This window comes from Alexandromys fortis, unplaced genomic scaffold (assembly GCF_014885135.2).
Source record: "Alexandromys fortis isolate MF-2015 unplaced genomic scaffold, M_Fortis_MF-2015_v1.1 scaffold_27, whole genome shotgun sequence".
Lineage (NCBI taxonomy): Eukaryota > Metazoa > Chordata > Mammalia > Rodentia > Cricetidae > Alexandromys > Alexandromys fortis.
The window spans coordinates 13,895,360-13,908,672 of record NW_026067952.1 but is presented as its reverse complement, the minus strand read 5'-3'; the positions used below and the strand labels follow the sequence as shown (position 1 = coordinate 13,908,672).

At 47.8% G+C, this 13,313-nt stretch overlaps 1 protein-coding gene across 2 annotated transcripts in view; it reads left to right on the top strand.

The window, feature by feature from the left end:
* Positions 1-13,313, top strand: part of Hck (HCK proto-oncogene, Src family tyrosine kinase) — a 39,946-nt gene that overhangs the window by 8,727 nt on the left and 17,906 nt on the right. The window contains exons 2-6 of one of the 2 annotated variants that reach the window (XM_050151213.1): positions 7,296-7,413; positions 7,876-7,918; positions 8,652-8,751; positions 9,486-9,584; positions 10,833-10,936. In XM_050151213.1, the coding sequence (XP_050007170.1) occupies positions 7,297-7,413; positions 7,876-7,918; positions 8,652-8,751; positions 9,486-9,584; positions 10,833-10,936 (463 nt within the window). In that variant the 5' untranslated portion in view covers position 7,296. Of the gene's footprint in view, positions 1-7,295; positions 7,414-7,875; positions 7,919-8,648; positions 8,752-9,485; positions 9,585-10,832; positions 10,937-13,313 lie in introns of both variants that reach the window. The other variant, XM_050151212.1, reaches the window with a different exon arrangement.

Below are 13,313 nucleotides of genomic sequence, written 5' to 3'. Positions count from 1 at the left end.
AAGTGACCAGCCAAGATAGCTGGCTTTTTTTTCTTTCTCTCCCATGTGATACCTGCAGACTTAAGAGTAGAGAGCGTCCTGAGCATGGTCCTAGACACAGTCAAAAGTTCTGAGGCAATGTGGGACTGGGGCAACTTCTGCTCTCAGTGCCTGTTTAGGAACCGCATCAGACAAGAAATGTTCGTGTGGGGGTTTTGGAAAGTTTGTCACAACTTTGTCTCAGGAGACCTCAAGACAAGCCTGAGAATCAAGTGTCTCCTAATTACAGATAGAAAAAAAATGAAAATCAGAGAGGGAGGGTGACTCGTCCAGTTTCACAACCAGTCTGTGGTAAAACCCACTACCCAAACTCCCAGGCTCAGCCTTCACTCTACATTGGAGAGTTCAGATTTTAGTGTTTCCTCAAACTGTTCTATAAAATAGAAAGAAAAGAGAACTAATCTCACAGTACAAAACTAACTTTACCCTAATGCAAAATGAGACACACACACAGTTATGTTTCTGAAAAACATGGTTGCAAAAAAAGTCTCAATAAAACTCTTGCAAACCAAATTCAACACACTTACCAACCATCCAGGCTGACTTCACCCCGGAGATGCAAGCATGGCTCGATGTTCACAAATCAGCAAATGTAATATTGATGCGTGGTTAACACATGGATAGAATTAGGGACAGAAATCGCACGATCAGCTCAATAGATTCAGCAAATGCCTTTAATAAAGTTCAACATCTCTTTGTGATAAAATCCCTGAAGTGACCAGGAATAGAAGGAATAGGTCCTCAACAGAATAAAGGCTTTGTACCACAGACTGACAGTCAATGTGGTAGTAAGTAGGGAAAAGCTGAAAACATTCACTCCCAAATTAGGAATAAAATAAGTGTGCCTATTCTGTCCACTCTCATTCAATGTAGTGATTCAAGTCTTAGCCAGAGTAATAAGACAAGAAAAATGAACACGAATAGAAAAGGAAGAAGTCAAATCATCCCTATTTGCAGATTACATGATCCTATACTCTTGGGTTTCTGGGTTGGTTTTATTTGATTTGTTTTGAAACAGGGTCTCTCTGTAGTGCCAGGCTGGCCTTGAACTCTCTATGTATCTCAGACTAGTCTCAAATTCATGATGATCCTCCTACCTCAATCTCTCAAATGCTGGGTTTACAGATATAAGCTGCCATGCCTGGTTTATAATACTGCACCCAAAAGCTCCTATAAATTCCACCAGAAAACTCTTAGCCCTGATAAACACTTATAGCTAAATTATTCTTGCATATAAAAGGTCAACATTAAAAATCAGTAGCTTTCCCATGTCTGCACAATGAACTGTGGAAAACTAAATCAGGAAAGAGAATCTTATTCATAAGAGCTTTTTAAAACTACCCAGGAATAAATTTAACCAAAGAGGTAAAAGACCTCCACAGAAAAAAAAAAAAACTTCAAGACACCTAAGAAAGAAAATAAAGAAGACACTTCCATGTTTTGGATTAGCAGACTCAATATTGCAAAAATGGCTATGTTACTGAAAACAATATACAATTTCAACATAGTCCTCCGTCAAAATCCCAATGGTATTCTTCACAGAATTGGGGGAGGAAACTTTCTTTTCCCCTTCCCATCAATGACCCCCTTCTTCAGGCACTTCAAGTTAGACACACAAATCTAAAGGTTCAGAACTAGGTACCTCTTGTGAGGGGGAAAGTTTGGCATCTGTTTTTGTAGGTCTAGGTGACATTTTACTGCCTTGGGTGCAGTGGCAGAAATGGTAGAGGAGTAGCCAAGAGCTTATGATTAGATTTAAAGCCTCTTCTGCAGAAGGAAATGCATGCCTAGTTCATAAGCTCCAGGGGTAAACAAACTTCTATTATTTTGCTAACAGACATTGTACCAAACATCCATTGATTAATGCCACTCTCTGGTCTCACCAGAGAAGTTTCTCTGGTCAAGGCATGATGGTCAGTGCCAAAATCCACAGCTGATAAACTGAGTATGCACATGTAAAAGAATGGAAATAGATTCTTCTATCTCCTCTGGATAAAACCAGGTCAAATGGACCCAAGTGCAAGACATGAAACTGCCAGGGAAGCATAGACGAGAACTTTCTGGAAAGGACGCCAAGAATTATGAATGAGCATGTGTGAAATTGCTCTGCAGTCTATGGAACTGAGAAAGGTATTTTCCAGCTGTAAGTCAGAAAAGTGATAATAACTATAATATTAAAACTTAAATGTCAAAAACCCAGATCTAGAAGTGGGATATGAACTGGATAGGTGGTTCTCAAAGAAATGCAAACAGCCAATAGTACTTGAAAAAAGTTTGCAACATCTTTTAACTTGCAGGGAAATGCAAGTTAAAACTACGCTGAGATTCTCGCTCACCCAGTCAGACTGGCTGTCATCAAGAAAGCAAATGAGGCTGTGGTAGGGGGGTTGCCACGAGTCCTGGGCTCGTCTGGGATCCATCTTGAGAGCCTGTCTCAACAAATGAAAGCCAAAAGCCAAGGACAAATGCTGTAGAGGACGTGAAGAAAGGACCCCTGTCCCTGCTGGCTGACGGGAGTGAAAGCTAGAGCAGCCACTATGGAAACCAGCATGAAGGTTCCTCAAAAACACTGACCAGCGCTGCCATCTGACCCAGCTGCACCCCTCTGGGCTGTCAGTCAGCACAGCCGCACATCCTTGTCTGCTGTGCACTAGTCACAGCCGCCAGGATGTGGAACCACTGCAGGTCTCCCAGCAGCTGCATGGATGGCGAAGATGAAACGCATGTGCAGAACGGAGGATTAGTCTGCGCTAAAGAAGAATAAATAGCACAATTCTTAGGAAAGAGGATGAAACTAAAGATGTTAAGTGAAATAAGTTGTACTTCGGAAGACAAATAGCATGTATTCTCTCAAATGCAGAATCCAGATATAAATTTGCATCTTTATGAATGGTGTGTGAGGGAGGGGATTGAGGGAAGAGAGATGATAAATATGACATAGAAGCAGTCTGTAGGAAATATATGTCACAGAACCTCTCACCTTAGCCACTTTAGTGTGTAGTTCAGTGGCTTTTAAATATTCATAATGTACCGCCGTTGTCATCATCCACTTCCATAGCCCCCGTCATCTGCTAAAACAGAAGATGCCTCCATCCAACAAAACTCACCACAACCCGCTGCAGGCCACAACCAATCTACCACTGTCTAGAGCAGGGCTTCTCCATATGAATGTGGCTTCTGTTCTGTGTGTTCAGGTTTCTCATCTCGACTCGATCCGTGCAGCCAAAGCCATATCCCGACACTTTATGGTAAAGAGCGCGGGTGCTCTGGGCAGGTGACCAGCCACGGAGGTGGCTCAGCAGTAGAATACTCCCTGGCAAGCCTGACAACTTGAGTTTGGGTCCACAGAACTGCATAAAAACTGGACACGGCAGCACAGGTGTCTAATCCCCGTGCACCCTTACGGGAGAATTGGAGGTGGAGGCAGGAGAATGAGTCCACTGAAGCTCTTGGCCCAGCGAGCCTGGCAGATGCAGTAGAGAACAAGGCGCTATGGACATGCCTTTTGTAAGGGGTGAGTTTACCCTGGAGCAGAGTGACCGCAGGCAGGAATGCAGATTAGGTCAGCCCAAATTCCATGATCCAACATGGAGAAGTCTCGTGAAGGTTTGTTTTGGCTTTGTTTGTTTGTTTGTTTGGTTTGGTTTTGGTTTTTGGTTTTTGGTTTCTTGAAGCAGGGTTTTTCTGTGTAACAGTCCTGGCTGTCCTGGAACTCACTCTGTAGAAAAGGTTGGCCCCAAACTCACAGAGATCTGCCTGGCTCTGCTCCTCAAGTGCTGAGATTAAAGGCATGTGCCACCACCACCTGGCTCATGAAGTTTTTATAGTTACAAGACAAAAAGAATCATGAATCAAGACATTTTTTAAATACATCAGTGGGAACGTGAGTTAGGTGGTTACGGCAGAGAGTCTCCGCTCTAGGCTCTAGACACTACCGGCTCGCTTTCTTAGCCCTTTGCTTGGTGGAAAATAGGGTTTGTTAAGCCAATCCATTCCAGAAGGTTTCTATCTGTTCGCCACAGGATGTTAGAGGTGGCCAAGGAATGGCTATTGAGGAAACTCAGGATAGCATGTAATTAGGCTTAACCGTTCTTAGGCTTGGCTGCAGCCTCTCTCTGTATATCACTGGGGATCTAATCCGTTAATCAGCCGCCTCCGTAGACTCCGCCCCTTTCCAGGAATATTCCTTCATGAAACTCTCAGAACATGGTGGAGGAGAGGGCTTGCCACCAAGGCTGTCCTCTGGACCGCCTACACACATGCTGTGGCATGGGTACACCTGCTCCAAAGTGGTGGGAATTTCCTGTTTCAAAAGTTCCTGCTGAGTGGAGGCTGCAGCTCCAGGCTAAACGAACTGCAGGTTCCCCTTGTCTCTTAACCATTTGTGTGTGTGTTATCTGGTAGGGGGTGGGGCTCGAACTCGAGGCCCCTCTATGCCTAGCAAGTGCTGTACCACTGAGTCATACCTCCTACCGCTCGCCCCCATTGGGTGGCACATTTGGGCTGAGGTTTCTCTGGGGCTCACTGTGCCCAGCCATTTCACTTCTGTCAGCAACCTTAGAAAACCCACCCTGTGAAACAGAGCCCACCATCCAGGCTGGGGGCATAGCTCAGTGGTTGGGTTCTTATTCAACATTTATGCTGTCCTGGGTTCCATTCACAGCGCCGGAAAAGGAAGGGAGAAAGAAAGAGAGAGAGAGAGAGAGAGAGAGAGAGAGAGAGAGAGAGAGAGAGAGAGAGAAAGAACCCCACCATCCTTCCTGAGAGGGGCCTGGGACTGTGTCTTCATGAATATGTAAATGATCCATGTAAATGATGCTTAATAAGTGCTCTGTGATTGGGGCCAGCAGATTCACCGCAGCAGTGCTCACAGCAAGTTCCTCCGACTGATCAAAACGTACCAAGTGTACTGTGATCTTATGCAAAGTAAAACACACACCCAAGATGACACTTCATTTCCCAGAACTTTTCTCACAGATCAAGAGATGCTGGTTTCAGGTTTAACGTATCAAGCAGTTGATTCTTTGTCATGAAATTTCAGATTAATGATCTAGCGCTCCAGGAATCTAACCGTGTTCTCACTTGTACGTGCCGGTAAATAGAAGAAATCATGTTGGCTTTTGGCTCTTGTTCAAGACTTAAATTGCTTGTTTTGAGAGAGGGTCTCATGTAACCCAGGTTGGCTTTAACAACTTAAGTATAACTGAATTTTCCCATCTGAGCACTATCCAGACCCAAGCCTTCTTAGCTTCTGCAAGCCCATGAGATGGAGTGTGTCCAGTGGTCTGGTCATAATAGAAGCGAGTCCTCGCTGCCCTAGAGCCATGCAATGCCGGGGAAGCCAGCACTTCCTCCACAGTGGCTTGCAGCCTGCTTTCTCGGCAAACACATGAAAGAAGAAATACTTCAGCCACTCTACCGTGAAGTTTTCATGTATGCGCTGCTGGGGTCCATCCCTAGGTCCCAATCCCAGGGTCTCACACGTGCGAAATTGGCCTTTATCACCAAGCTATGCCCTTAGCACCCTTACAATTAAGTTACTAGGTCAGCACCCAGGTGTGGTGACACACAGCTATAATCCTGGCACTAGGAGGCTGAGACAGAAAGAATGTGAATTTGAGGCTAGCCTGGGCTACACAGCAAGACGGTCTCAAACAAACAGGTGAACGTGTTTCCTCTGAGGAATACAGCGGCAAAGCTGGAGAGGTCTGCCCCTAAGAGGTGGGGTCCTAGCTCCTCTAAGGTCCCCCAGAACCTCCATCACCCATGGCTAGAGGCCGCAGCATTCTCCCCACAGGGCCCATATCCTGCTTCCATAGTCCCCCCACACTTCTCCTAGCAACCAGCGATTCCGCCTAAAGTGCAACTGATGCCCTAGAGATGCAGCGCAACGGGGTAGGGTCAACAGCCGGTCTGGAAAATAAAAATAAAGTAAAATAGCCGAAATTGAACCCCAAAGCCTCCACAGTTCCCACCCTCCTTAGAGGAAAACCCAGTTCCTCCCTGGCCTGTGAGATGTGTGGTCTTGTCACACACCTTTCCTGCTTGGAGAGCCCCCACCCCTCCAAGTACAGCTCAGCCTCAGGGCCTTGGAACTTGCTGGTTCTGCTGCCTGCCAGACTCTACCTTCAGAGAGTCAGTTGTGGGACTCAGAAACCGGGGCCAATGTCACCTAAGAAAGGCCTCTTCCCCAGCTGTGCTGTCTCCAGAGCCCTGCCCGGTAGTCCCCCACAGAGGCACACCTCACACTTGCCACCAAATTTGTCCTGTCAGTTACCTGTCCACGAGCTTGTTATCTCGTCTCCTTTTCATCTCCCGTTGAGCTTCATCAGACGTGAGCTGGCCTGTCTTACTCATGGTTTAGAAAAACTAACATAAATGCCGGCAGGGAATGGGGCTCAGTTGGAAGATTGCTTACCCAGCATGCACAGAGTCCTGGTGGACCCCAGCTCCACATAGGTGGTGTGTGAGGCTGCAAGCCTGTAATTGGCAGCACTTGGGAGGTGGAGGCAGAAGGAGCAGAAGTTCAAGGTCATCCTCAACAACACAGCTGAGTTGGAGCTAAGCTAGGATATAGGAGAACCTGCCTTTTTTTTTTAAGTGCAACTTGAATGAACAAATGAATGACCAGCTAAATCCACTAGGAAGAAAAGGAAAGGAAGGAAGGGAGGGTGAGAAAGAAAGATAGAGTTATAAGTCAATCATAATACAAGGAATGTGGTGCCCAGTTATTTTTCTGGATTCCTGGAGCCAGGCTACACATCTTCATTGTTAGGACTTAGCACACAGTGGCAGTGTAGTTGCATCTTATGTCAGGCTCTTCGGGGTGCTGGGGCCCCATCCAGAGGCTGTACTGAGAGATCCCCATTGCTACAGTTCTCTCCATCCTTCCAGTGCTCTGCGTAGGGGTGGAGAACCTACTGGGACTGCGGGTAGGAATGACAAATGAGGCGTGGTGGTGTGCAGGGGCCACACATCCACTCAGTTTCCTAACCCCAAGCTGACACTGCCCACCACTCACGTTCCCCCACGCTGCTCCACCGCTCTGCCGTGCTGATTCCGTTAGTCTTACCAGTTTCCTAATGGACTCCCCAGTCTGCTGGTACTAGAGCCCAGGACTAGAACACCATGTGGACTCTGGCCGAACAGCATGGCAGATGAGTCAGGAAGAAGATGAGGACCCAAATGGTTTCACTCGGGGCTGGCAGGCAGGTTGGGGCTGTGAAGACTCCTGTCTTCCCTTCTTTTGGCTACAGGATGGGATGCATGAAGTCCAAGTTCCTTCGAGATGGAAGCAAGGTCTCGAAAACAGAGCCAAGTGCCAATCAGAAGGGTCCTGTGTATGTGCCGGATCCCACGTCCCCCAGCAAGCTGGTGAGTATGACACCCCAGGGAGCTATCCAGCCCTTGCCATAGGGCCTTCAAACCCTTTCTGGCCTCTTTGATGACCATCATTCTCTTGAAGTAGATTGGTGCTGCCAGGAGCAGCTGTGTTTCATTGTCATGAAAAGTCCTAAGTTCTTAAAACATTTTAATTGCCATATCCAATTAGTCTTTGAAAGGTTTGAAGAATAACTATCCATCTGAAATATATCTCTGTACATCTAGAAAACCTAACTGACTACAAGCTTGACTATTATAGATGCCTATCTATCAACCTGTATTTCTTAGTTATACATTACATTTTTAGATGAGCTGCACAAACACAATACCTTAATCAAGAGCAGAAATATACATATAACAAAATTGACCTTAAATTTGTATCAATAAGCCAAGATCCATACCAATGCAAAATATTCATCTCTATACATGTCCTTTTCCTGTTTCTTCCTGCAGGGGCCAAACAACAGCAACAGCATGCCTCCAGGGTTTGTGGAGGGTGAGTATCTGGAAGCAGGGGTTGTGGCATTGCGTACCATCTATTAACTTAGGTTCTGTGTTGTAGCTAGTGGGAAAAAGTCAAAAACACCTATATCAGTTTGTGTGTGTGTGTGTGTGTGTGTGTGTGTGTGTGTGTGTGTGTGTGTGTGATGCTGTGATAAAACACCATGACCAAAAGCACCTAGGGGAGGAAAGGGCTTATTTTCTCTTACAACTCACAGGTCACAGTCCCTCACTGAGGGAAGTCAGAGTAGGAAGTCATCGGGAGGCTAGAAACAGGAACTGACGCAGAGATCACCAAGGAACAGTGCTTACTGGCTTGCCCAACCTGCTTTCTTATACAATCAGCTGTCCAAGGGAAGCACAGCCCACAGTCAACCATCCCACATCAACCATCAATCAAGAAAACAATGCCCTACTGGCTTGCCCACAAGCTGGTCTGACTTAGGCAATTCTTTACTTGATGTTCCCTCTTCCCGGGTGACTCTGGTTTGTGCCAAGTTGGTAAAAACTAACCAGCACACCATCCTTGAATATCCTCTAAATTACCCGAGTTCCTTCCCAGGGCTCTCGTGTTTCTAGAATGTTGCCCTGTGAAGTGGACAAAGTCCTGCAAGCTTTAGCCAGCATCACGCCCAGTCCTACTCGGTCACCCTATGAGACAGGCAAAGGAGTGGGGTGCACAGGGGTTCAGAGGGTGGTGCTGGGGACTGCATCTCCCTTCCCGGCAGGCTCTGAGGACGTCGTCGTGGTTGCGCTTTACGACTATGAGGCCATTCACCGTGAAGACCTCAGCTTCCAGAAGGGAGACCAGATGGTGGTCCTGGAAGAGTGAGTTCTAGCCTGCTCCCCTAAGACACACCCACCCACCCACAGGGCTTCCAGTCCTGTTTTGCATCAGTAAAGAACTAGAGCCTGTCAGACTCTGGGAGTAAAGGACAGATGAGAACCTGACCACATAGAGGAGGAAGGGCTTGCTACCCCTGGGGTAACAGGAGCAGTGACAGGGACTGTGCCCTCCAGGCAGGTTCTCCGCAAAGCCTCCCTAAGGCTCCTGGGACTGGGCTTCAGGTGTCCCCGCAGGCCTGGCCCCTCCAAGATGCTTTGCACTCAGACATCTGGGGTCTCTGAGGTCCCCATCTGTGATCCTCACAGCTCTCACCATCAGGGGTTGCTACAAGAGTTCAGATTATACTGAGATCCCGGAATGGGACCTGGCCATGCACAGGCAAACCCTGAGCCCACAGCCTTCTCCTCTGGGCCCCAGCCAAACCATTTAATTTGAGTGCTTCCTGGACACAGGTCCTGGATTGGGTAAGGGTAGTCCAGTCATGGCTGGAATTCAGGAAAGAGAAGGGATCCAAAGACCCTGCATGTGATCTGTGACCCCAAACTCCTGTGGAGACCATCATCTCCCCTACCCTAGTCCTGGGCCCGTGTTGGGTGCCCTGCACCTCACCCTCCTGGTTTCCTGAGTGTGTGAAGAGGGGGAGCTTTCTAGGCCAGAGTGGAGCCCACGAGAGACTGAAAGGTTCCTGTGTTCTTCTTTCCCTCCTTTCCCTTAGGTCTGGGGAGTGGTGGAGGGCGCGATCCCTGGCTACCCGGAAAGAAGGCTACATCCCAAGCAACTACGTGGCCCGTGTTAACTCTTTGGAGACAGAGGAGTAAGTGTTCTATCCCTGTCCGGCACCTTCTTTCTGGGGCTCTCAGCTTGGCTGGTTCTTTCCCATGCTTCAGTCACAGAGGCCTGTCCTAACACCCTGTCCAAGATGGCTCCCAAGAAGCCTGTTTTTACTTCCTTCTGAACATATCCCACTGGCAAAAAGGTTTTTCTGGTTGCCTGCATGTGCACAGTCTGCCTCCCTCTTGAGAATGAGCTCTGGAGTTAGGCTGCCTAGGTTCTAATCCTGTCTCTTCCACTTCCGAGCTGCATGACCGCAGACAAGCTACTCGTCCTCTTGGTCCTCCAGTTTGATCACTATAAAATAAAAATAATAAAGGTGACAATTGCATAGAGTTGGGTCTCTTGGTAAAGTTGGGGCTGGAGGTTTGGTGGTTAAGAACACTTGCTGTCTTTCCAGAAAACTTGTTTGATTCCTGACACAGAGGTTCACAACTGCTTTTAATTCCAGCTCCAGGGGATCTGACATCTTTCTAGATTCCATGGACACCAGCTCTCTCTCTCTCTCTCTCTCTCTCTCTCTCATACACACACACACACACACACACACACACACACACACACACGGTGTGTGAGGGGGGAATAATTGAGAAAAAAAAAAAACAAACGGATGAACTATTCATACACTTCTTTAATCCCCAGCACTAGGCAGGCAGAGGCAGACAGATCTCTGTGAGTTCGAGGACAGCCTGTCTATATAGTAAGTTCTAGGACAGCCAGAGCTACATAGTGAGACCCTGTCTTGGAGAATAAAAAAGATGAATGTTAGTTAGCTATTTTTCTCCCTTGTTGATAACGGAGGAAGCAGAGAACAGAATGGAGTCACCTGGCGGGGTTGAGGTGTGCTGACATCTTCTCGGGACCCCACCGGGTACACAAACTGCTCCTTATCCTGGGCGAGGGTGAGAACTGCTTCAGCTGCTTCAACGAGACCTTTCCATCAGTACCCGAAATAGCGGGGGGGGGGGGGGGGGAAAGGGGGGGGGGGGGGGGGGGGGGGGGGGGGGGGGGGGGGGGGGGGAGAAAAGAGAGAGAGAGAGAGAGAGAGAGAGAGAGAGAGAGAGAGAGAGAGAGAATAGCTGTTTCCCACCAACTCACACCCAAAAGTAAGAAAAACACTACCTGAAGTCAGGTGTTTGGGTGGGCTGTGCCCAGTATGGCATGGGCACTGTGTGAACAGAACATGCCGGTCCATCCTGAGACTCACAGTGTCCTCATTCATTCCTGGCAGGTGGTTCTTCAAGGGTACCAGTCGGAAGGATGCAGAGCGCCAACTCCTGGCTCCTGGCAATGTGCTAGGCTCCTTCATGATCAGGGACAGTGAGACCACCAAAGGTGATGCCTGTCCTCCCTGCCTTCCTGTGCCCCATGGTGCCAGCTCCAACCCCTAGGGACATTCTCTGAGGAAGGCTGAGCAGCTCAGTCAAGTGGCCGTGCTGCCAGGTTTTCTCCCCTCCTTTGCTGCTCTGAGCAGTGGGAAGGCTGGGGGTCTTTGCTGGTTGGCTCTCCTCAGTTCCAGTAGATGCAGGCTTAGGGCAATGGAAGTGGTTTGAACCCTGATGGCAAACCAACCTCCTGCTGACACTTTGTCCCCACTAGCTCCTGGCTGACTTTTTTTACTGTATCCTGTCTACAAGTCCCATACCTCCTTGGTGAAGAAACAGTCTGGGGTGAGCTAAAGCTAGACCCAAAATCACCTCCTCTGGGACTCACTCAAAATTCTCTCTTGGTGGGGGCAGTGAGATGGCTTAGCCAGAGATTCCTGATGTCAACTTTGACACAACCTGAGTTCGATTCCCAGAAGCTACATGGAAAAAGGAAAGAATCAACTCCCGAGGGTTGTCCTCTGACCTCTACAAGCATGCCACGACATGCATGCCCTACCCCATAAAGATATAAGGGGGAGCTCTTTGGGGACATGTGGATAGGAAGATGTCATGGATAGATGTCAGGACTCTTGTCCTGAAGTTTCTGTACTGAAAAGGTGGCATCTTGAGTGGGTGTTTTAAAATATATATATTTAAAATTTATATTATGTATAATATATGTATACATATAACCTCAAACCACAGAGAATGGCTCCCCCAGCACTGCCCCAGTGAGTTTCCCAGGGCAGCACTGTGGCAGGCGCCATCTGAGTTTAGACTCCACAGGTGCAGTGGGCCTTTGACTGTCATTTGCTCTCAAAGTCACTTGACTTGGACAGGTCAAACCAGTTGTATAAAGTGTGGCCTGGTTGGAACTGTGAGGCACATAGTTTTGGGGACATTGAAGGTATTTGTGTGTCTAGGACCAGTTCTTCCATCTGTGCCTGAGGTCAGTAATCATTTAGGCTGCAGGGAGGCCCAGCCTTTTGCCTCCATCCGTGCCTAGGATAGCTCAGAGATTGGGCTGTCCGCCTCTGCAGAGAAGCAGAGAAATCAACAGTACCATGGCAGATCTGCAGACAGGAGGGTGTGCTGGGCTAGCTTCCACAACCCTTGCAGGTGAGGGTATGCTGGGGACCGGATAGATTTAGAATGAGGCCCTGAGCGCTTGGCTGCTTCCCAGATCCTGCACACCCTGTCCAGGCCCCCCCTGACATGGGACAGGGTGGCCAAGGAGGGGCCCTCGAGCCATCTGACTGGGTTTGGAACCCAAATGTACCACTTACCAGCTATGTGACTCCAGGTAAGGTATGTCACCTCCTAGCTCAGCTTCCTCTCCTATATAAACGGGATTGGCAATACTATAAAGCCTCTGCCTTATAAGGTTATTCACTATGATGAGTAATGTAATCCATGTAGTTTTAATTTGTTAAAATGCATTCTATTCCCATTGATCCATCGTGTAATCTTAATGTGTTGAAATGTGTACTCTTCCTCTTCGTTCGCTGTTCGTTTAGCAGCATGCTTAGAATAGGGCTTGGCATGTACAGTCAGCTGTCATTCAGCAATCTAAATCTCCCCTAAATCCCATGCCACTGTGCTGTTAACAAAGAAAAAAATGAAAGGCAGAGAGGCTCGTTAGCACAGCTCGTACATGGCAAACTGTGACAACAAACTGGAAGACTTGTGTGTGTGTCTCTGGTCTGTGTCATAGCTTGGTGGCTTGGAGCCATGTATCTGTATCACCTCACAATTCCGGAAGGCAGGAGTCTGAGCTTGCTAGGCTCTAGTCAAGGTGTCTGTGGGGTTGGTTTCTTCTGGGGGCTTGTAGGGTGGGGGTGGGCCCCATTTCACTTTCTGCCCTTTGAGAGGCCACCAGCCTGGCTAGGCTCATAGCTTCTCCTCTCCAGCACCTGTCTCCACCTGTGCATTCCCTAACCGCCTCCCTCTGGATTCGCTGGGAACCCTTTTGGGTTCTATGGCAGGGATTACATACGAATGTCGTGGACCATTATGCAGCTGACCACAGTGCACTTTTCACACGTCGGTAACCAGGCCAGATGTTCTCTCTTTCCATTTGTTTGTTTCTGTTTCTCTCTCTCTTTCTCTCTCTTTATCAAATTAATATGGCATCTTGGCTTTTTCATCATTAAATAGATGATAGATGGATGGATGGATAGATAGATAGATAGATAGATAGATAGATAGATAGATAGATAGATAGATAGATAGATAATAGGTAGATAGATGATAGATAGGTGGACAGATAGATGATAAATCAGAAATGATGAAGTGATAGTGACGTCCAGCTTACTGACTGTCCCAAGTCATACACAAGTATTACT